The sequence below is a fragment of the Suncus etruscus genome, chromosome 3, assembly GCF_024139225.1.
Source record: "Suncus etruscus isolate mSunEtr1 chromosome 3, mSunEtr1.pri.cur, whole genome shotgun sequence".
NCBI lineage: Eukaryota > Metazoa > Chordata > Mammalia > Eulipotyphla > Soricidae > Suncus > Suncus etruscus.
Window position 1 is genome coordinate 147,994,189 of NC_064850.1, and position 24,092 is coordinate 148,018,280.

At 41.4% G+C, this 24,092-nt stretch overlaps 1 protein-coding gene across 1 annotated transcript in view; it reads left to right on the plus strand.

Moving 5' to 3' along the window:
• The window catches only part of LOC126003378 (serine palmitoyltransferase 1), a 78,341-nt gene extending 58,457 nt beyond the window's left edge, over positions 1-19,884 (plus strand). The window contains exons 9-15 of the mRNA XM_049769561.1: positions 1,149-1,256; positions 6,353-6,448; positions 6,791-6,887; positions 8,005-8,059; positions 13,191-13,308; positions 16,863-16,936; positions 17,859-19,884. Coding sequence (XP_049625518.1) covers positions 1,149-1,256; positions 6,353-6,448; positions 6,791-6,887; positions 8,005-8,059; positions 13,191-13,308; positions 16,863-16,936; positions 17,859-17,952 — 642 coding nt within the window. The 3' untranslated portion in view covers positions 17,953-19,884. The remainder of the gene's footprint in view (positions 1-1,148; positions 1,257-6,352; positions 6,449-6,790; positions 6,888-8,004; positions 8,060-13,190; positions 13,309-16,862; positions 16,937-17,858) is intronic.
• The last annotated feature ends 4,208 nt before the right edge of the window (positions 19,885-24,092 follow it).

Below are 24,092 nucleotides of genomic sequence, written 5' to 3' on the forward strand. Positions count from 1 at the left end.
TTGGAAAGTATTTTCTCCTGAGTTATATTATTTCCAAATAACCCAGTACTAGCCCATTCCCTCTGTCTTGTCACAGCATTACCCCCTTGAGACTTTAGCCCCTTATGATTTTAAGGGTGGAAGGAAGAAACCCCCTCCTGTCACTGCTTCCTGAAGTGTCTGAAGGAGGGAAGATTATGTCCGTTTCCATAGGATTTTTTAATAGAAACAGATTAGCTTGTAACAGATTACATGCCTCTAGTCACAATGTTTTGTAACATTTCATTTTAAACATTGATTTGTGGGGCTGGGCATATGGCTTCAGGTGGCAGCACATATGCTTGGCCTGTATGAAGCCCTGAATTCACTCCCCACCACCACATGACATTCTCTCCCTCCCCAGCACTGGGTGTGACTCTGGTAGTCTTAGCACTACCTGATCCATCCTAGGGAGACATTGCTGGAGTGGCCCTCCTGTCCCCCACACTACTGATATAAGTGACCCTTCACAAAATACTGTTGACATGTACTTCTTCCACTAGGTGATCATTCTAGAGAATCTTTAAAAGGACAGTTGGTATTTTTTATTCATGGTAATTCTTTATGGTAAAGTAGACATATTATTCTGCTCTCTCAACTTGCACACAATAAACTTTATAAGGGCACCTGCAGGGTGAGGTCCATGAAATCCTCAGACACAACACTTTCCTCAGCCTTGTTTCTTTTCTGTTCAGAGATCCTTATTTGAAATATACAGTTGATATATTCACAACCAGTTCTCAGCCGGCAGCTTTGTCACTCATGCACAAACAGCTTTTCTGAAAACACATTTTTATGCTTGAGATATTTCCAACAAAAACAGCACAAAAGCACCAAATGTGGAAAGCATGGTAGTCAAGAGACCAGGAAAAGCCCCTATGTAAAGTACAACTGAAATAATGGGCTGGGGACTCATGTATGTTCTGACTCAACATTTTCACTGCCTATGCACAAGCCCTCAGTGTGTATTTAGAATCACATACATTTTAGCAAGAAGGTAGATTGGTAAATATAGATTTCCCCCAATATTGAGCTTTCCATGCCTATTTCTAATTTTCATTTTGTTCTTTCCTATATGTTCTTTATTTATATGTTCTTCATGTTTCAAAGTTGCTTATTTTATTTTGTAGGTTAAGTTAAAATACAAGTACAAGGCAAGGATCTTTCTGGAAGAAAGCCTCTCGTTTGGAGTACTGGGGGAGCATGGCCGAGGAGTCACCGAACACTTTGGTATCAATGTAAGCTATGCTTTTTGGCCCTTCCCTTGTTCAGAAAGCACTTAGTTCTATTAGCATGGAAGTGGTTTTATTCTTGTGCTAGTTGGTTCTTCAGAATCAAATGAAAGAATTATGGACAAAGGGGCCGGAGAGATAGCATGGAGGTAAGGCGTTTGCCTCTCATGCAGAAGGTCATCGGTTCGAATCCCGGCGTCCCATATGGTCCCCCATGCTTGCCAGGAGCGACTTCTGAGCCTGGAGCCAGGAGTAACCCCTGAGCACTGCCGGGTGAGACCCAAAAACCAAAAAAAAAAAAAAAAAAAAAAAGAATTATGGACAAAGCTCAGAAGTTTAAGAAGTTCAAGTTTGGGCCCGGAGAGATAGCACAGCGGCGTTTGCCTTGCAAGCAGCCGATCCAGGATCAAAGGTGGTTGGTTCAAATCCCGGTGTCCCATATAGTCCCCCGTGCCTGCCAGGAGCTATTTCTGAGCAGACAGCCAGGAGTAACCCCTGAGCATCGCTGGATGTGGCCCAAAAACCAAAAAAAAAAAAAAAAAAGAAGTTGAAGTTTGGGGCCTGAGAGATAGAATGGAGGTAGGGCGTTTGCCTTGCATTCAGAAGGACGGTGGTTCAAGTCCTGGCATCCCATGCCATCCCCAAGCCTGCCGGATGCGATTTCTGAGCATAGAGCCAGGAGTAACCCTGAGTGCTGCCAGGTGTGACCCAAAATCCAAAAAAAAAAAGCTGAAGTTTATTGTGCAGTGGATGAGTTTGGGCCCCTTTCCCAGGGTTTTCCTTATACCTGTGTATGATGCCGCTTTGCCCATCTGACTGATCCAGGCCTCTCTGTTCCTGTCCTACCTGTCAGTGACCAGTCCTAGCCTCTATATCTTTGTCCTGCCCCTCAGTGCCTGGACCAGCTCACTATTATTTTTCTTGTTCCTCGCCAGATGCTCACCTTCAGTTAACAATGCTCTACACTATTCTTTGTCCAATATACATGTTCCTGATCTGGAATCTGCAGCTGAAGTCCTATCTCTTATCTACTTGCTGGGGCCTGCTGTCCTGTCACCTTTCTCTAAATCTCTCTAAGACTTCATATACCCCAGCAGCTTTCTGTTTCTTAGTCACTGGTCACATGTGCATGGGAGAGATCTGTCTTACCATTTGTCTGGGTGTAGCTAAGGGGCTGTTTCCTCTGGAAACTTGTACAATCAAAATGCTTTCTGTATAATTGGTAATTCCCTGACTTTTAGTACTTAAGAAATAATTAAACATAAGGGCAGTGGTACAGTGGTAGCGCGTTTGCCTTTCACACAGCTGAACCTGTGACTGACCAGGTTCAAATCCCCAGCATCCCATATTGTCTCCCGAGCCTGTTAGAAGTGATTTCTGAGTGCAGAGCCAGGAGAAACCCAACAGCACCGCCAGGTATGGCAAAAAAAAAAAAAAAAAAAAAGTAACTAAAAATTATTGAACTTGTATATACAACCAACTTCAGATTAGTAAGAATTTCCTCAGCAGTTCCTTGGCAGTTTTTTTTTTTTTTTTTTTTTTTTTTTTATGGCAAAGATAGTATGTTCTGGAGATTTTGTGTGTCTCCAGAGTCAGTGTACCCATGGTGGGAGAGAGTCTTTCCTCCTGGCACAGATATTCATAGAGATGTAGTTAGAAATGTCACTAGCATGGACTGGGCAAAGACCTTCTAGGCCCCAGACGATTGGACTGAATTGTGTTTCCTTTTGTTGAAGAAAAAGAAGCCCCAATTGGCCACAGTTTTTCTTCAAGGGTCTAAAAGACGACCAGTATGGCTCAACTATAGAAGCTTTTTGTGCCCAGATTCCATGCATCAAAGTTTTGCAAGCTAGAGAAAGTGAAATCATAAAATATAAAATCAGGGCTGGGAAAATAAAAAGTTTTCTTTTAAAGCAGCCAACCTGGGTTAGAACCCTGGCACCACTTTATGATCTTCCAAGCCCCATCAGGAGTGATCCCTATGTGTAGAAGCCAGGAATAAATCCTACGCACTATTGGGTATGACCCACCAAAAAAAAAAATAATAATAATAATAATAATAAAATCACCTTAGTTCACATAATAGAGTAAAGCAGTAGAATAAAATTTTCAGAAATTAGTTGTGTACTTATTTCTCTGTGTCAAAATGCCATTCAGCACTTAAATGCATTGAGCCATATCAGATGATGAAAACATAATTCAAGCTACAATAGATCAATGTTTTTCTCAATTTTGTAGCTTTTAAAAGCCCAACATTCAAATACATTCTTGGGGCAAAGATTTTCATGTATAGGGCTAGAGAAAAGTACAGTGGTGGGGTGTTTTCCTTACATGACGATTCAATATTGATCCTCCATACCCTTCATAGTTTCCCAGCTCTTTTTGTTTTTGTTTTGTTTTGGGGCCACACCCGTTGTGCTCAGAAATTACTCCTGGCTTGGGGGACCATATGGGATACCAAGAATCTAACCAAGGTCAGTCGTAGAGTAGCGTGGGCACCACTCCGGCCCCAATTTCCCAACTCTTGCCAGGAGAAAACACTGATCACCACAGGTGCTTATTCCGCCAGGATACCCTGTCATATTTTAACCTCATAATAAATATGTGGAGATTTAATTGAAATGGTGAAAGAATCCTGGATGGAGAATCAGATCTAGATTCTAATCATTACTTTTTAACCTCATGTTTACATTGCTTTTCTTTTTGTTTTATTATAATTTAGGTAACATGGCTGTAATACTGTTATTGTTTATTTTTAGATGATGTACAAAGTCACTTTCACCTCACACTTTCACCTCCACTAAAGAGCCTAATATCCTCCAGTGTCCTCACGTTATACTAGTCCACCTTTTATTTTCCACCTACTTTTTAATAATCTGAGTTTTGTCATCCAAAGCCAAGGGTTTGTCCTTATTTATTACTCTCTACTACAGAGGAATTAGATCATCTAGTATTTGTCCCTTTCCCTCTGGTTTGTTTTGTTTGACTTGATTATCCTCTAGTCTAGTTCTATCCACACTATAGAGAACTGCATGGTTTCATCTTTCATTTTTTCTAATCATTTTTATTGAGGTGCCAATATTTAGGATTCTGTCAGGCTTTTCATGCTTACATCATTCCCATCACCAGAGTACCTACAGCCCTCCACCACTGTCCCAAGTTCCCTCCCAGCCACTACCCCAATTTACACTCTCCCAGATAAACTCAATTCTGTAGACAAATTCTGCAGTTCCATTGACTATGGCCATTTGTTCCTACTTTTTTAAATCGGAGTTTCAGAGCAAGCTCTTACTTTTAAAAAATCATTGCCAGGGGCCAGAGAGATAACACAGGTGTAGGGCATTTGCCTTATACGAAGCCAACCCAGGAGGGACAGTGGTTCTAATCCTGGCATCCCATATGGTCCTCCAAGCCTGCGAGGTGCTATTTCTGAGCACAGAGCCAGGAGTAACCCCTGAGCGCTGGCAGGTATGAGTGACCAAAAACCAAAAAAAAAATTTGTTGCAGTAAGAACAGAACTAAATATCCAAGCCACGTCAACAACAATAGGATCAAGAGACCTAAACTTTAACAATCTAAACATGAAATGGGTCTGTTGTACTGGCAGGCCAGAGGGCAAAGGTCGGTGGTATAGGATGCACTCTGCGGACACTGGTGGTGTAATTGGCCCTGAGTCATTGTGTGTCTGAAACTCAGTTATAAAGGACTTTGTAAATCACAATGGTTTCAATAAAATAAAATCTAAAGAAAATGCAGTAGTGACACCTACATACATAGATATCATTAAAGCTAAACTGAATATCCACAAAATTGTAAATAAAAAAAAAAGTAGAAATAAATTTTAACCATCTTTTTCCTTTTATACATGTATATAAATTTTAAATAATAGTTTAAATATTTCTGTAATACTTTTTAAATTAACGTGAAATAGATAAACCCTAGAAATACGCAATTTAGTAAAAGTGAAAAGAGATTAGGACTGTAAAATTATAAGTGGTTTAACATAAAATAGGAATAAAAGCTTTATTTTTGAAAATACTATATTAGGGACTGGAGTGATGGCGCAAGCAGTAAGGCGTCTGCCTTGCCCGTTCTAGCCTAGGACGGATCACGGTTCAATCCCCTGGCGTCCCATATGGTCCCCCAGGCCAGGAGCGATTCCTGAGTGCATAGCCAGGAGTAACCCCTTAGCGTCACCAGGTGTTGCCCAAAAACCAAAAAATACATATACTATATTACAGATAATGTTTTAAGTCTGCATTAATAAGTAAATTTTTTTCAAAGAAATCTGTAGATAATAAAATCACCTGAATAGACAGAATATTCAAGTATTAATGTAACATTAATTACTGAAAAAGTATAAAATCCCTTGGCAAGCTAGAAATAAACAGATCTTTCATAACCTAGTAGAGGACAACCATGAGTGAATGACATACTGGCAAAGGTGAGAACTTTGCAAAGCAAATGCCTTACCCACTGTACGATCTCAGCAGCCCTGCTGCCATTTTTCTGAAGGCAAATTATAGGAACAAAGTGCTGAAAACTTTTTTTTTTTTTGTGGTTTTTGGGTCACACCCGGCAGTGCTCAGGGGTTATTCCTGGCTCCAGGCTCAGAAATTGCTCCTGGCAGGCACGGGGGACCATATGGGGCACCGGGATTCGAACCGATGGCCTCCTGCATGAAAGGCAAATGCCCTACCTCCATGCTATCTCTCCGGCCCCAAAGTGCTGAAAACTTTTGAAAGATGGCTTCTTATTTATCTCAAGTGCATGTGGGGAAACTGCTAAACTACTACAGCAAGAAAATTATCTTATTTTGAACTTACGAATTGGTGCATTATCAGAGCTCTGCTTTTATCTCAATTTTATTTCTTCCCCTGTTTGATAAAATTGAGGAAATATAATGTGAAACTCTCAGAAATAGTCTTTAAAGCATACATCCTTTCAGCTATAGATTCTGTGTGATTGTGTCCTTTGTGTTCACATTTTGCTTAAATCCACATGTCAACTAATGCTGGTTTTGTTTCCCAAAACAACTGAACATTGTCCTTTCCCCCACTTGATATTGAAAAATCACTTTCCCATTCCCTTTGTTCTGACAGATTGATGATATTGATCTTATCAGTGCCAACATGGAGAATTCTCTTGCTTCCATTGGGGGCTTCTGCTGTGGCAGATCTTTCGTAATTGATCATCAGGTAGGTGTTGGTTTGTTTTATTGTTTTTTCCTTAAGCAGAATTAGAAACTGAAACTAGTATAGCTCTATTAAATTTTGCCACGGGGTTTTTTTTTTTTTGAGTGGGTATTTTTTTAGTCAGTTTTGCTAGTTACTAGTTATTTGTAATATTTATATATTTAGCAGTTGCTTCCCTTAAGGGGCAGGAAAACACTTGTATTGCCTATATAATTTCTATACATGTTGGGTCTCACCACCTCACCATTTGGTAGGTGGTGAAGAGATTTGTTGCCTTAAAGTCTGTAGCTCCCATCCCCCAAAGGAAAGAAAACATACTTAGGTTTGTGCCTTGTTTCTCCTCAGCGGCTTTCTGGCCAGGGATACTGCTTCTCTGCCTCGTTGCCTCCCATGATTGCTGCTGCTGCCATGGAGGCCCTCAACATTATGGAAGAGAACCCAGGTATAGATGGTCAGCCTAGGATAGTTATGGGGGCAGTGCTGCTGCTTTCTTTTGGGGTGAATTAGCCAACAGAATTTATGCATAAGACAAAACTGGTTCTGAATTCTGGTGCCCACCAGAAGCTATCACTGCATCGAGGATTTGACCTGAGCTTATTTCTTTCTAAACTGGAGAGACTGCCCTAGTAGAAGAAGGAGGAGAGGTCAGCTCTGGGCCCCAGCACTTTCTTCAGGGAGAACAGCTGGGCATCACTTGTTCAAAGATTTTCTTTTTTAATGAGCTGGCGGAGTGATTTTTTTATAGAACCACTGTTAATGGGGATTCCCCCTCAAACCTTTGAATCATCATCTAAAACCAAACCTGATTTGCCAATAAAGATCTTTCTTAGCATAGCTAGCTATAAATTTAGAATGTGACTTTTGAATGGCAGAGATACTCTTTATCGAAATTAAAACAGATAGAAGGGAGGGACAGTCTTCTGTGATAGTTTTTAACTTTCTTCCCCGCCTTCTTTTTTCGGTTGAGGGAAGAGATCAGTAGGCCACACCTAGCAGTGTTCAGGGTATATGCAAGACATTTCGGTCTTACCCCCTAATCTGTCACTCCAGCACTATTTTTTAATTTTCAGTATTTGTTTTATCCAGGCAAAAGGAAATGTATTTAGACTCAAAGGCTTGTTAGCCAGATGGCTGGGCACTGTACATCCTGCTCAGATATTTTTGCTTTGACATTTTCTTAAATCAAAGGAAAAGATCATAAATACTACCCTACTATGTTGTCAGGGTATTTTTGTTGTTGTTGGCTATTTTTTTCTTAACCAAATTGCTTAGGGTCTACCATTAAGTAATGTGTTTGCTCCCTTTAATTTTTAGTTGCTGATAGACTTTTGATAGAAGGAAAAGGCTTTGTTTTATTATGGAAATTTATTTGCCAGGGATAAAGTGTGATGGGTGTTCTGTGTCACACTACTCATTTGTTGTCATTAGTACATGAAAGGATTTTTAGCATTTTATTTGTAAATTTGAGCTAGATCTTTAAAATACTTTGAGATTAGTATTGTCAGATCTTCCAAATTCAATAGTTCTTTATTGTTACTATTATTATTATTGTTATTCAGGTATTTTTGCACTATTGAAGGAAAAAAGCGAACATATTCATAAAGCTCTGCAGGGGTAAGTTTTATATATTTTCAGCCAATGCTTTCCAAGCAATGCTTCAGTTCATATCTTTACCACACTTAATGGCTAATGAATAAACTTGTCACCTCAGATTTGAATTACTTTTGATATTGATAGACTTTGGTGAATTTGACTGACTTGTAAGATACCAAAAAATTCACTCGGATTGATTTGAACCAGTGCACCCATTCTGTTATTTAAAGAATTATAACTTTCTGAAAATGAACTAAGCTCATTAATAAATATTCTGTCAGTACAGAAGATATAAATATTGATAAATAGCTGAACATTCTACTATGGATAAATATGGAAGCATTTCTTACTGTATATGATAAAAGAATTTATAAGTAAAAGCTGATACAAAATACAAAGAATTATATTTTATGAAATACATGAGTACTTTTTTAGAAATGACTGATTTTTTTTTTTTTTTTTTTTTTTGGTTTTTGGGCCACACCCGGCAGTGCTCAGGGGTCACTCCTGGCTGTCTGCTCAGAAATAGCTCCTGACAGGCACGGGGGACCATATGGGACACCGGGATTCGAACCAACCACCTTTGGTCCTGGATTGGCTGTTTGCAAGGCAAACACCGCTGTGCTATCTCTCCGGGCCCGAAATGACTGATCTTTACATTAATACCAGAACATTAAAGTTGTTTTGTGGGCCCAGAAAGATAGCACAGCGGTGTTTGCCTTGCAAGCAGCCGATCCAGGACCAAAGGTGGTTGGTTCGAATCCCGGTGTCCCATATGGTCCCCTGTGCCTGCCAGGAGCTATTTCTGAGCAGACAGCCAGGAGTGACCCCTGAGCATCGCCAGGTGTGGCCCAAAAACCAAAAAATAAATAAATAGTTGTTTTGTTCTCACTAAACTACTTTTGAAAGATTCCTAGGAATTAATGTTGGTGATCTCTTTGGGCCAGAGCAATAGTACAGTGGGTAGGATGCTTGCCTTACATGTTTGTTTGATCCCTGAGACAGATAGGGTTTCTTAAGCCTAGGAGTAATTCATGAGCATCAGTGGTGTGGCCCCAAAACTGAAAAAAGCCGATGACTTGTTCAGGCTTAGAGGAAAGGAACCTTTGGGGTTCAGGATTTGGTTAGGGGGGAGGTTGGGGGTTTTTTTGGGGGGGGTCTTTCTTTGCCTTTCCTACTGTTAAAGAAAGTTCTATCTCTGCTGCCCATTCTGGAAACGAGAATTTGTAGCCCCCCCCCCCAAAAAAAAAATTCAAAACAGAAGAAAACACTGAAATAGAAATGAATATCACCGATGCTCTGGATAACCAGAAGGCAAAATAAAGTTGTGGGCTTGTCTCTATGACAATATAAATGTTCTTGCATGATTTGTGATACATATTATTATACTGTTCTAATACTTGGTTTCTGAGACATTAATATCCTGGCATACCCGATATATTGGATACTTGTAAAGTCATCAGATCCAGCTTCAGATTCTCTTCATTCTGAAAGGCGCAGTGCCTGACTCTATCCCTTCATCCTTCTCTCAAGTCTCTGCCTCTCCACATCTTCTTCTGACTGCCCTGTCAACTCTCCTACTTTGTGGAGCTTCTATGTCAGCCCACATGTGGCCCTTCGTTGGTGAGGGCTTCTTCAATGCTCTTCTGTCTGGAAACCTTTGGGTTGGTCATTTTCTGTGATTATCTCTTTTATGTTCTGTTTCTTTTCCACTGTTATAGTATTTTTCCTCCTCACTTTATAGACTCTTAACCTGGCACATTCTCTTTTTTTTTTTTTTTTGGTTTTTGGTTTTTGGGTCACACCCAGCAGCGCTCAGGGGTACTTCAGACTCTATACTGAGAAATCGCTCCTGACAGACTTGGAGGACCATGTGGAATGCAGGGGTTTGAATCACCGTCCTTCTGCATGCAAGGCAAACACCTTACCTCCATGCTGTCTCTCCAGCCCACATTCTCTTTTTTTAATCAATTTTTCCTTCCACTCTTTTTTTTTCTCCCTTATTGTCTTAGTTTTTTCATTGAATTGTCTTCTTACTCAGTTTCCATCAAAAATGATTTTTATATCAAAGTTGTTTTTATTTATTTTACAACAAATAACATAAAAGCTAGCATTTTAAAGATACTCTTTGTTGTATAGTTCTAGACTTTTTGTATCTCTAATCAGTGATTCTCTTCGCTCATGTCTGGGGTTGATTTTGGGGATGCGAGTTGGCAGCCTTTGCTAGTTTGGTTTGTTGCTGGAAACTTGAAAAGTCCTCAGCTCTAAGAGATATTTTTGTCTCTGGATCCCAGACTGTGAGCACATGGCAGCAACCATGTCTAAGTTACCGATTGCTCTGTCTCTGGGACTTTGCCCAGTGCTTATGACTTGCCTGTTTAGGATACAGTAATATGCTTTCCAAATGTTTTTTTCTTTATGAAGTTAAGTGTCTTTGAAAATAGAGCTTTTCAGTTTCCAAATTTGAACTCTTAATTGTTTGTCCATTTGGTTTCATTTTAAACTTGTATTTGACATTCACTATCCAAACACTATCCAAATGAGGGGTGGGGGTGACATTTGGTTTTCATCCTTTTTCCACCCAGCTTGTGAAATGGACCCATTTGATCTGAGCACAGCCTCTGTTGGAATATAGGTGCCTTTCTATGTCTTAAAGAAACTCTCTTGAAAAATGTGGAACTTGAACACTTTCAAATATCACCTAGGTAATAGGCATTTGTATTATTTTATTTACCTATTTGTTTTTCTGTTTGGGGAATGTCAAGTTTCAAACTCGAACGTTAGGCATGCAAGCAGCAGCTGATTACCTCTCAGGCCTTAGGTTTTAAAGCCATGTATTAGTAAAAGAACTAATTAAAAGTTTCTCCACATTCCCAAAGCTTAGATACAAAGATTCCATTAATTAGATCTAAAGCCTGGCTTGTTTATTTTTGTTTTATTTTCGGGACCACACTGGGAGAAGTGTTTAGGTCTTACTACTGGCTCTACATTCAGGGATCACTCCTGGCAGGCATGGGGAACTATATGGAATGCCAGAGATCAAGTATGGGCCAGCCACATAAAGGCAAACACCCTACCCTTTGTACTATCACTCTGCCCCATGCAGCATGTTTTTTAAGAGAACTTTGCATGGCATGTTACATTTAAAGAAAGACAAGCATTATTAATGTCATGGGATTTTAAAGGTACAAGAGAGTTGCTTTTGGCACCTGACATTTTTAAAAAGCACACAGAACTGATTCAGTCAAAATTTGTAGATAGATCAAGCATACCACCCAGTACTTGCTCATATTGTCTAAGAACAAAATCTTTGTAGGTGAAACAAAGTAAACAAAGTCATTCTATAATATTTACCCATATATATATATATATATATATATGCTTTTATATATATATAAAAGGAGAGCTTCTCAGCCATTTTCTGATCATGGCCCCTTTTGACCTTGTTTTTCTGTGCCTCTCCTGCCTCCAACTTAACCTACTGTTGACCCTGGGCTGTGTGCCTTTGCCCTCATGTATGCATTTTTTACCTGTAGCCACCTTGGAATATCCTAGGGATTCCAGGTGAAGACTTCTAGAAGTTAGGCCAAAATTAAATAATACGGGGCCGGGCGGTGGCGCTAAAGGTAAGGTGCCTGCCTTGCCTGCGCTAGCCTTGGAGGGACCGTGGTTCGATCCCCCGGTGTCCCATATGGTCCCCCGAGCCAGGAGCAACTTCTGAGCACATAGCCAGGAGTAACCCCTGAGCGTTATCGGGTGTGGCCCAAAAACCAAAAAAAAAAAAAAAAAAAAATTAAATAATACTTTTACTATAAGCTAAAATGGCCTTACAGGCGAATGGGTTGAGGTAGAACACACTCAGCAGTGCTCAGGGCTGACTCCTGGCTCTGTTCTCTGAGATCCTCCTGGCAGGGTTTGTAGGCCCATATGGGATACCAAGGATCAAAATTGCATTAGCCATGTGAAAAGCAAATACCCTGCCCTCTGTACTTTGTCTCCAGCCCCTAAAAGAGACTTTCATTTAAAAGTCCTGACTAAATTATATGAGTAATAGTTCTCATAATTCCTGTAATGATCATATGAAAATATAGACTTCCCCCTCCCCTCCAAATAATTCCTATTTCCTTAGGAGCAATAAGTTTCTGTGCTGTTAATCCTATGAAAGAGAAAAAAAACCATAGTAGTTCGAGTAAAAATTTTAATTAAGTATACATATAAGGGGCCGGAGAGGTGGCGGTGGAGGTAAGGTGTCTGCCTTGCAAGCGCTAGCCAAGGAAGGACCTCGGTTCGATCCCCTGGCGTCCCGTATGGACCCCCAAGCCAGGGGCAATTTCTGAGCGCTTAGCCAAGAGTAACCCCTGAGCATCAAACGGGTGAGACCCAAAAAAAAAAAAAAAAGTATACATGTAAGAAAGGAACTTTAAACATATTGCTATTCCTAAAAAGCTTTTTGATTTTTTTATATTTTTGTTTTGTGCCACATCCTATTCTGCTCCTTAGGGATTACTCCTGATGAGACTTCATACCTGGGTCACATTTGGGTTGGCCACATACAGTACAAGAACCCCTCCACTGCTCCATTCCTATGGATCCTAAAACAAGTTTTTGTAAATATCAGAAATTTCTGTAAAGATAAAATGCACAGAAAGAAATTTTACATTATAATTTAAGTTCTAATGGAAAGATATAGCATGGAAACATATTGTGATGAGGAATCTGTGGAGGATACAAGTAATAGAAGTTGATGATCCCTGGGGAGGGGGTGGCAGACAAGAAGAGAGGAGACAGAATAGGGTGAGTATTGGCATGTGGGTCCGGAATGTTGTTCAATGACAATGTTTGCCTGAAAGCTGAGCACTAGCACTGTAGTAAACAATATCCAAAGATTCCAGTATGGAGGGAGGGCATAATGACAAGGACCCACCCCCAAAAAGTGGGTGTGAGACGTCCCACTCCCAGAAGCTGACACCATTGTGGCAGAGGAGGACAGGAGAGGGTTTGTGGGGAGGTGTGAGAATAGGACCTGGGTCCTTCAATGGGACATTGCAGGTGACAGTGTTTCTGTACACACGCCCATGCACACAGTTCAGTAACTTGAAATTTATGAGAGAACTTCAGGCTTGCACCCATCTCTGCTGTTTTTCTTCCGCAGTATTTCTGGACTGAAGGTGGTGGGGGAGTCCTTCTCACCTGCCTTCCATCTGCAGCTAGAGGAAAGCACTGGGTCTCGAGAAAAAGATGCTCGACTCCTCCAGGAAATTGTCAGTCAGGTGAGTCACTGACTGTGCGTGCATGTAGGAAAGCTTTCTATGTCTCAGGCAGTAGGTGTGAGGGGAGTTGGGCACCACCCTTAGCGTGATTTACTGCTCAGTCATCAACACTCCTGGCTTCCCGGTGATCTCGCCCAGCTGTTTTCAGCCAAAGCTGGATGTGCTGTGGCCCCACTGCAGCCTAAGTCAATGCCACTTTTCAAGAAACTAGGATGGCAACAGCACATGTCTGAAACCCCTGCACCACAACTCACAACAAAGTCACTGCCACTGAATCTTATTTAAAATCGCACACTAACAAAAAGGAAAGCACACGATAGGAAAACAGTCCACCCAAAGTGTCTCTGTAGTCTGCTCCTACCAACACGTGCTGCTAACACTTGCAGGTGCACAGGTAAAAGTAAGGGTTGCACTGCATGTTCAGAGGACTATTAACCCAGTTTCCTATCCCAGTAAGGTTGTTGCATCCAGTGCTAACATTGCAGAGTTTAGCCGCCTCCTATCCAGGCCTCACTTCATAGACCCTGACTGTCACTCACTGTTCTCTGAGTCTTCCTGGAGCCCAGAGGAAAAGTTCTCTCCTCATACTTGTGTCATGGGATATGGACTTTGTCAAAATGCCAGTTCTCCATCCCTCTTCTTTCTTCTGCTCTGTACCCAAGCATGTAAGAAGAGGGTAGAGGATAATGGAAGTGACTTAGCACCCCAACTCTGTACATGGCAGCATGGCTTGTATGCAGACCCCCAGCCTTCTCTTGCACACCTGCTTATGCTGCTTTGTGAAAGAGCTCTGGCTGCTGGCTGATGCCCAGAGGCACTGTGGGCCAGAGAAACAGGTCCTACCTGAAAATTGTGTGTCTCTAGAAAGAAAATATATCTGTGTTTTCACTTTGTGACAGCTTCCATCCTCATAGTCCTTTGTCCCACACCCTTTTTCAGAGTTTAGGATAGATGGAAGTATTACGGTATGTCACCATAAATAACTCTTACTAAAGTTGAGATTTTGTTGAGCTGTTTTGTTAAGTTACTTGACAAAACATTTTACAAACTGATAGTATGTAATACTTGTTAACCAGCCAAGGCAAATGTGTTTGAGCTAAGTGCACTTTTCCAACCAAATAGACTCCAAAGCATGGAATCAGCAGTCTTCCAGCTTCCGAACTGACTCCAAAGCATGGAATCAGCAGTCTTCCAGCTTCCGAACTGACTCCAAAGCATGGAATCAGCAGTCTTCCAGCTTCCGAACTGCCTGGTGCTGGGTTCCATTTTCCACATTCTCTGCCCAGCTCCAGGAAAGGGAATATTAGTACTCAGATCAGGGTTGACTGCATGCAAGGCAAATACTTCCTGTACTGTCTTCCTCTCTGTTCTTCTGACTTTTGTCTGTTATGTTTTGTTTTGGAGCCATGCCCAGCAGTGCTCAGGGTTTTACCCTCAGACTGCACACTCAGGGATCACTCCTGGCAGTGCTCAGGGCACTAGTCATGCTGGGATCTAAGTAGGGTCAGCCATATGCAGTATAGGAACCTTGACCCTGTTTTACCTCATCAGCCCTGATTGACTTTTTAAAAAACAACTTAATTGGGCCCGGAGAGATAGCACAGCGGCGTTTGCCTTGCAAGCAGCCGATCCAGGACCAAAGGTGGTTGGTTCAAATCCCGGTGTCCCATATGGTCCCCCTGCCTGCCAGGAGCTATTTCTGAGCAGACAGCCAGGAGTAACCCCTGAGCACCGCCAGGTGTGGCCCAAAAACCAAAAAAAAAAAAAAAAAAACAAAACTTAATTTGCATACCATAAAGCTCAAGCTTTAATTGAGGATAGGGAGATAGTACTGTAGCTAATGGCCTTTATGTGGCCCAGGTTTAATCCCCAGCATTTATTTGGTTCCCTGAGCCCCCTGCCCAGGAGTAAGTCCTGAATATGACCAGATGTGACCCTAAAGCACAGCCTTTAAAAGTCAAGAACCAGGGGCCGGAGAGATAGCATGGAGGTGTTTGCTTTTCATGCAGAAGGACAGTGGTTTGAATCTCGGCATCCCGTATGGTCCTCTCTGCCTGCCAGGGGCTATTTCTGAGCATAGAGCCAGGAGTAACCCCTGAGCGTTGCTGGGTGTGGCCCAAAAACAAACAAACAAAAGTCAAGAACCAAAGAATTAGTACAGGTGTTAAGGTACATGTCTTACATTCAGCTGACTCCATTTCCATCTCTAGCACTGCAGAGGGTCCCTTAAGCATACACAGTGCAGCCTTGAAAAGCCCCAAGCACCACTGGATTGTCCTGGATAATCTCTAACAGAGTCTGAGAATATCTGGGAGCTCCACATCCACAGGCCCTTCAGTAGCCCCAGAGCCTCCTGAGTTCCAAAAATGGTATCAGAGTATCCGTTCTTGGAGTTGTCCACATCCCTCAACTCTGACTATGCAGCGTTTTTTCTTTACTTTATAGAGCACTCACTGCTGTGAGATCACCCACATCTTAAATTGGGATGTGGATTCCTTTCCTCAGGTTCTAAAGCCAAAACACTGGAGAGATGCAGGTCTGGAAGCAAATTTCAATCTAGGAAATAATTACACACAGACACATAAGGAGGGAAAAACAGATTTCTGAAGTTCCTACATGTTTGCCCTTTGCTCCTAAGAAGTAGCAAGTTTTGTGGAAGTCCAGAAACGCAAGAGAGCTTTTTCCTGGAAATCCAAATACTTACTCTGAAAGAAGAGACCACACCTGAAGGTGGGACCAGATGGTCTAAACACCAATCCAAGGTGCTACATTCAAAGATGTTTCCAACCAATGAGTGAGAAGGCGTCTACTTAGTGGAGTAGGATCAGATCACTCTCACAATCTAATTAATTCCACATCTCCCCCATTTGACTTTATAGAAAAAAAATGCAGAAATAAGAGGTAACATAAGGTAATATGCCCAAAGTGAAAGTGGAATTGCTCAGGGAAGGGTTTCCTCTGCCCCCTCTCCCACTCTCTCTTTTCCCACTTCAGATTCCCTAAACTGAAGTACTGTACTTTCAAAAATTACAAGTAGAGAGTTAAATAGATTTTAGATCATTGTCTATTTCCAAAGAAGACCCCCAAAAGAAACTCAAGACTTTGATTTGTCAGGCTGTTTTTATTTGAATAGAGTATTTTTATTTTTTTATTTTTGAAATGGCCAGGCTGGGAGTGACCCCAAGCCCCTCCATGCCCAAATGTCACATGTGGGCATCTGATGCTTTGCCATGGTCAGTAAGTGAGTCTCTAAAATGGTTCTTGGTGCCATTATTCCTGAGACCCACTCTTGGTTAGCATCCACATCTTTGCACGTAGTGTTTCCCAATTTCTCATTGCTTTTTTTGAATGGTAACAGCAGCTTCCAGTCATTTGTGTAAAGTTCAAGTTAGGATTACGTCCATGAGCTCAACAGACCTTTTGCAAAGTGCCACTGGCCAACTACTGGGCTTATGACTCAGCACTCAGCTATGTGGAAAGGCGACTGTGGCATAACTGTACTGACTTCTCTTGGGTCTTCGGCACACTTGCCCACATGTTTCATTTCTTCACAGTGCATGAATAGGAGCCTCGCCTTGACGCAGGCGCGTTACTTGGAGAAAGAAGAGAAGTGCCTCCCACCCCCAAGGTTGGTGTCCTATCTGTAGTGCTTTATGAAATGAATTCCTCTGACTCACAGAATAAAGTAAATTGTGTGTCTTTAGCACAAATTGTCGATGCCCCTGGAATCAACCCATCAGTAGAACTACTGGGTCCCCCTTTCTATATGGGTTTCTCTGAGTGGAGCTAAGCACTCTTGGGAAGGAGCTGAGAAAGCTCATAGGGTGCCAGGTCGGCTATCTCCTGCCCCATCTCTCACGTTCTCATTACCATCATGCTCAGTGAGTGCATGTCATGAGGGTGGAGAGAGGGACAAAGTAGAAATACCCTCAAACCTGGTTTTTGTGCTGCTGGTGGTGTTTGGTTTTGGTGTTTTGACCTAACTCAGCAGTGCTCAGGGGCTGCTCCTGTCTCAGTTTCAAGGGTTGCTCCTAGAGTTGCTGAGATATTAAATGCTACTGAGATTGACCCTTATCTCCTGCATATAAAGCATGCACTCATTTCATTGAGCACTCTCCAGCTCCAAGCTTGATATTTTACCTTCAGTTTTCTGGAAACATGAGGAATGCTCCCCATGCCTTGAAGTGTTAGAATGTCATCTACCTCACTTCTTGAATCACTGATTCAAAAAGCCAAATGTTCATTAGTTCAAACAGTGTCCAGGTGCTTTGGGGGCCTAGTATACTGCCTGACACAGAATATTCAAATGACATCATGCCCTGGCTTACCTACTGTTACTATTATTACTATTACTCTCACCTACTATTACAAGCTCTGGGTTAGGCTGGGAGCCACAAAGCCCATTTTTCAGGCTGTCTCACAGGCGGCCTCTAGTGCTGCAGTGGGAGAAGGAGCCAGTGGTCACTCAGTCACAATAGACATGCTTTTCTCGGGCTGCACCTACAAGTGGTGATGTCTGGTAACATCTTGTGTGCTTTGTTACTTCTCAGCATTAGAGTCGTGGTTACAGTAGAGCAGACTGAAGAGGAGCTGAAGACTGCTGCAGCCACCATCAGGGATGTGGCCCAGACTGTACTTCATTAGTGGCATCTCAGTGGTGGCCTCCACCGTGGGGCACACAGACCGACCTCAGTGTCACCATGCAACGGCCTGGGAAAAGGCCTGTGGGAGTTTGTTTGTGGTCACTGCAGGACCTAGAAGATTCTGAACATTTCCAAAAAGAAAACAAAACTGAAGGCCCAGGAACTGATTTCTTGAAGAGAAAAACTGATATGGATAGAAAAAACAGAATTTAAATTGTGCTATTTAGTACTATTTAAACGTTTCATGATACTAGTGTTTTATATTTGTTACTGTTGTTTTAAAAATGGAGCTTCAGGGGCTGGCACAGTAGCACAGTAGATAGGGTGTTTGCCTTTCACTGACCCGGGTTCAATCCCCAGCATACCATATGGTCCCCCGAGCCTGCCAAGAGCAATTTCTGAGGACAGAGCCAGGAATAACCCTTGAGCACCACTGGGTGTGGCCCCCAAACCCAAAAAGAAGTAAATAAATAGATAATGGAGCTTCAGTTTATCTCCTATGGAAAAGAATCTCTGAGCAGTCCTTAGGGTTGCGCATAGGAAAGTGTCTGCAACATCAAAGCTAACAGGAATACTTTAACATATGGTTGAAAATGTATTCTTAAAGGTCTAATTCATAATCAATTCAGTCACATATTTTTCAGTTTTTATCATGTGGAACTCAGTATTGGCTAATAAATATTTTTGTGTGACTTATAAATTTTATTATAATATATTTGAATTCTGTGATAATGAATTTTGTATACTCTAAATGTTGTTGATAGGTGTGAAGCAAAGAGTACAGAAAGTAGGCATTTGCCTTGCACGCCATGGACCTGCATTCAATCCTCAGCATCCCATATGGTCCTCCAAGCTCTGCCAGGAGTGAACCCTGAGCACAGAGCCATGAGCACTAAATAAATAAATATTGCTGTTATATCATTCCTAACAGTTAATCTTAATATATTAACTTGAGCAGTGTTTTTCAACCTTTTTGTGCAAAGGCACTTTTTCATGAAAAAAAAAAAATCACGAGGCACACCACCATTAGAAAATGTTAAAAAAAGAATTCACTCTGTGCCTATATTGACTAATTATAAAGTAATTCTCTTGAATAGGAATCAAACACAAAGAAGTTATTTTATAAGTACTTATTATGAAATAATCTAACGATTGGTCTATTGGTGAGCCGAAGCCGCATGTTATGGATAAAATTGGAATTTTTCCCCTGGCACACCAGGCAATATCTCACGGCACACTAGTGTGCCTCGGCACAGTGGTTAAAAAACACTGAACTAGAGAATAGTCATTGTGCTTCCTAAGTGGCAATAATTTAAGTCAAATAGTATTTTGTTTTAATATAATTGACCATTACATTTATTATGTACTGACTTCTAATCTGTTTCAGGAAGAGGGTTATTGTGTGATGATCATAAATTATAACCATGTCTGTGATATTTTAGAATGTCTTGAATGTCTATTTTGGATAGTGGGTTTGCCAAGAGACATAAATATATATATATGTATGTGTATATATCTATATATATGCATATATGGGCTTTTTCTAAGTAAAGAAAATACTTTTTTCAGCTTATAAATTCCAAATATATAAAAAAATGATGTGAAGAATTAAGCATAACATTTTTAAGCTATACTTTGGCTATTTTTTTTTAGCAGTTAGGTATAAATGTGATTTGTGCCACAAGACTGCAGAAATACCATGTCATTTTTCCTTATTAAAGAAATAAACTTGTTTAAAAATGTCATTTTTATAATCAATGAACATATTAACAAATGGTCTTCAACATCTTTTGTAAAATTTTTAATGTTTGTTTTCTATTTTGCTGGAGGTATTTCATACACATGTGCCTTGTGATTGCTGCTGCTTTCAGGACTACAGTGTGCACTGGGGTGAATCTATGTTTTTAATGAAATAAACCTACATTCCTGATAACCAGTTGTATGCATGTATTTTTTAATCAAAATAGACTGTTTTTCTAAACCTTAGATACTTTTAATAGCATGTGGATTTTTGGTTTGACGTTTAGAAAATCTTAATATCTTAGTACTAAAGTACTTAGTGTCTGAATTGTCCTAGTTTTCTAAACCTTGACCACTAATGATTACCAAAATATTAAAAATAATGTTTTTATAAGCAGAAAAGAATGGCAACCTTTCTGCTACTTTTTTATTTCCAAATGGCAAAATCTATAAGTAGAGTGCTACTTTGTATAAATGACCAGAAGTTCCCAGGCAGATCAGAAAAATGATTCAATAGGCTAAGGCTTTGGTCCCCAAACATCTCTAGGAGAGACCTCCAAGCATACTAGCCCATAATACTACCTGTTGTAGTCCCCAAAACAAAGTGAGAGAAAATTGTTTCAGTCCTTCAAACACAATATCTTTTAATTCATTATGGTCTTTGTTATCAAGTTAGAGTGACCACATTTAAATAATAACCATTGAAAATAGTAGGGGGGGTGCGGAGAGATAGCATGGAGGTAAGGCGTTTGCCTTTCATGCAGGAGGTCATCGGTTCGAATCCCGGCGCCCCATATGGTCCCCCGTGCCTGCCAGGAGCAATTTCTGAGCATGGAGCCAGGAATAACCCCTGAGCACTGCCGGGTGTGACCCAAAAACCACAAAAAAAAAAAAAAAAGAAAGAAAATAGTAGGGGCCGGTGAGGTGGCATTAGAGGTAAGGTGTCTGCCTTGCAAGTGCTAGCCAAGAAAAGGACCACGGTTCGAACCCTCGGCATCCCATATGGTCCCCCCAAGCCAGGGGCAATTTCTGAGTGCTTAGCCAGGAGTAACCCCTGAGCATCAAACGGGTGTGGCCCAAAAAAGCCAAAAAAAAAAAAAAGTAGACCCTTGGGGCCAGCGTGTTGGCGCTAGAGGTAAGGCGTCTGCCTTGCCAGCGCTAGCCTAGGACGGACCGCGGTTCGATCCCCCGGCATCCTATATGGTCCCCTACGCCAGGAGCGACCTCTGAGCACATAGCCAGGAGTATCCCTGAGCATTACCGGGTGTGGCCCAAAAACCGAAAAAGAAAAATAGTAGAGCCAGTTGTGTAAAACAGTCAAGCAAAATGTAGAGGGGAAAAAAATGTCATCTTAAAGCATGTTACCATCTTATAGAAATAGTGAGGGATTTTTGTGGCTGAGAGATAGCACAGCAGTAGGACATTTGCCTTGCAAGTGGCCTACCCAGGACCAATAGTGGTTCAATTTCTGGTATCCCATATGGTCCCCTGAACCTGTCAGGGTCCATTTCTAAGTGTAGAGCCAGGAGTAACCCTTTAGCATTGCCAGGTGTGACCCAAACACCAAAAGATAAATAGTGAGGGATTCTGTTGCCATCTGCTTAGAAATGCGGTAGGTAGAGTGAGCAGCAGGGAAATCACTTGGTATTCATTTCATTCAACAGTTGCCCACAGCAAGAAGCAGCCACAGAATTGTTGCCTTTATTTATATACTGAGGTTCCAGAAAACAGGCTTGTGGCAAGTGAGGATAGAAAATGTACAGTACTTGGGGCCGGGCAGTGGCGCTAAAGGTAAGGTGCCTGCCTTGCCTGCACTAGCCTTGGACGGACCGCGGTTCGATCCCCCGGCGTCCCATATGGTCCCCCAAGCCAGGAGCAACTTCTGAGCGCATAGCCAGGAGTAACCCCTGAGCATCAACGGGTGTGGCCCAAAAACCAAAAAAAAAAAAAAAAATGTACAGTACTTTTTTGAGTAGTACTGCTAATTATTATTAGTAGAACACTAATTAGGCCAAACTGTTTATAGAAAACAGTTGAAAATAAACAGAATTCAGCACTGTATTCATGGAACATTCCTGGGCAATATGCTGGGGATGATTAGGAAATTTTATTTGAAAGACAGAAATGAGGGGGCCGGGCGGTGGCGCTGGAGGTAAGGTGCCTGCCTTGCCTGCGCTAGCCTAGGACGGACCGCGGTTCGATCCCCCGGCGTCCCATATGGTCCCCCAAGCCAGGAGCGACTTCTGAGCACATAGCCAGGAGTAACCCCTGAGCGTCACCGGGTGTGGCCCAAAAACAAAACAAAAAAAAAAAAAGACAGAAATGAGTCAAGAACATAATTACATCGAAGATGAAATAAATGGAAAACTACATAAATGTTTCTTTAAGAAAAAATATATTGGGCCTGGATAGATAGCACAGCGGCGTTTGCCTTGCAAGCAGCAGATCCAGGACCAAAGGTGGTTGGTTCGAATCCCGGTGTCCCATATGGTCCCCCGTGCCTGCCAGGAGCTATTTCTGAGCAGACAGCCAGGAGTAACCCCTGAGCACCGCCGGGTGTGGCCCAAAAACCAATATATATATATATATATATGTGTGTGTGTGTGTGTGTGTGTGTGTATATGTGTGTGTATATATATGTATATATATACACACACATATATATATACATACATATTACTGAAAATGGGGGAAGGAAGAAAAGCATAACATTTTGGGCATAAGGGATTATGTAGAGATGTCAGAATTGACAAGAAAGTACTAGAATATTATGAAAAAAACAGTGACAGCTGAGAAATTAGTACAATGCTACCTAGTAAAAATATGGACTTCTTTGTTCCTAAGGGACTCCTCCTAGTTCCAGGCTCTGGAGCCACTTCCAGGTGTATTTGGGGTGCTGAGGTGCCAGGGCTTGCCACTGGCTTGGCAAGTGCCTTAATCATCAGTGCCTTAGGTTCTTTTCTAGAAAATTAGACTTCATAAAAAATGAACAATAATAATGTTTTAACAAAATACAGTGAAGTAGCACAAGTTAAGACTATCAATAACTTCATCTAGTTAACACCTACTTCAATAAGAAATTTAAATTTATTGAAAATACATCTCTGTTAACACAACACATGCCTATCTTAACAATTCAGAAAAGGGAATTGAAAGACAGAAATAGTAACTCCATCACAAGGTAGATCCGAATCCAGTAGATATTAAGCATGTAAATTGGAGCTGGAGAGTACAGTAGGGAAGACTCTTACTTTGCATGCGATTGGGGGTTTCATTCATCAGTTACCCACAGCAAGAAACAGCAGTTTGCTGCTTTTAGTTGGGCATTTGGGTTGTTTCTGTATCTTATCTCTTGTACTAAATCCTGCAATGAACATAGACATAAGTACATACATCCTTTTATGGAGTCTTGTTTGGGAGTGGATGCTAAGAAATAGTATTTCTGGTTCATATAGGAGCTCTTTTTTTTTTTTTTCCCAAGCCATGACATAACAGGGACAAGGAGGGAAAAATGGGTAGGGAGGGAGGGAGGAAGGAAAAGATACTCTGTGGTTGCAGTCATTTTAAATTAAGACTTGTGTGACTTCATTTCATGAGCACTTGAAGATAATATGGATTTTACTGCTGTTAGATGGAGTCTTCTATAAATGTCAATAAGACCAATAGCCTGATGGTGTTTATTCTATAGCCTTGTTGACTTTATTTCTAATAGTTCTACCAAGTGCTGGCATGTGGGTTTTGAAATCCAAACCATAATTGTCAATCTGTATGTTTATTTTTTCATCTTATTTTATCGGCTTTTGCTTTATGTATTTAAGACTGTTATATCTGGGACTGAACAGATAGCTTACCAGTCTGACTCAGGCTCTATTCCTGGTACCACATATGACAGTCCCCAGTTTTGTTTTGTTTTGTTTTGTTTTGGGGGGGGGGGTTTGGTTTTTGGTTTTGGGGCCAAACCTGGTGATACTCAGGGTTACTCCTGGCTACACGCTCAGAAATTGCTCCTGGCTTGAGGGACCATATGGGATGCCAGGAGATCAAACCATGGTCCATTCTGGGTCAGCTACATGCAAGGCAAACGCCCTACCGTTGTGCCATCATTCTGGCCCCATCTGTATCTTATTTTAGTCTTTACTTTCTCTAACATTTTTTTTTTTTGGTTTTTAGTTTTTCGTTTTTGGGCCACACCCGGCAGCGCTCAGGGGTTACTCCTGGCTATCTGCTCAGAAATAGCTCCTGGCAGGCATGGGGGACCATATGGGACACCGGGATTCGAACCAACCATGTTAGGTCCTGGATCGGCTGCTTGCAAGGCAAACATCGCTGTGCTCTCTCCGGCCCTTCTCTAAGTTTTTTAAAGAATACTTAACCTCTGTCTTTTAAATGGCATATTTATAC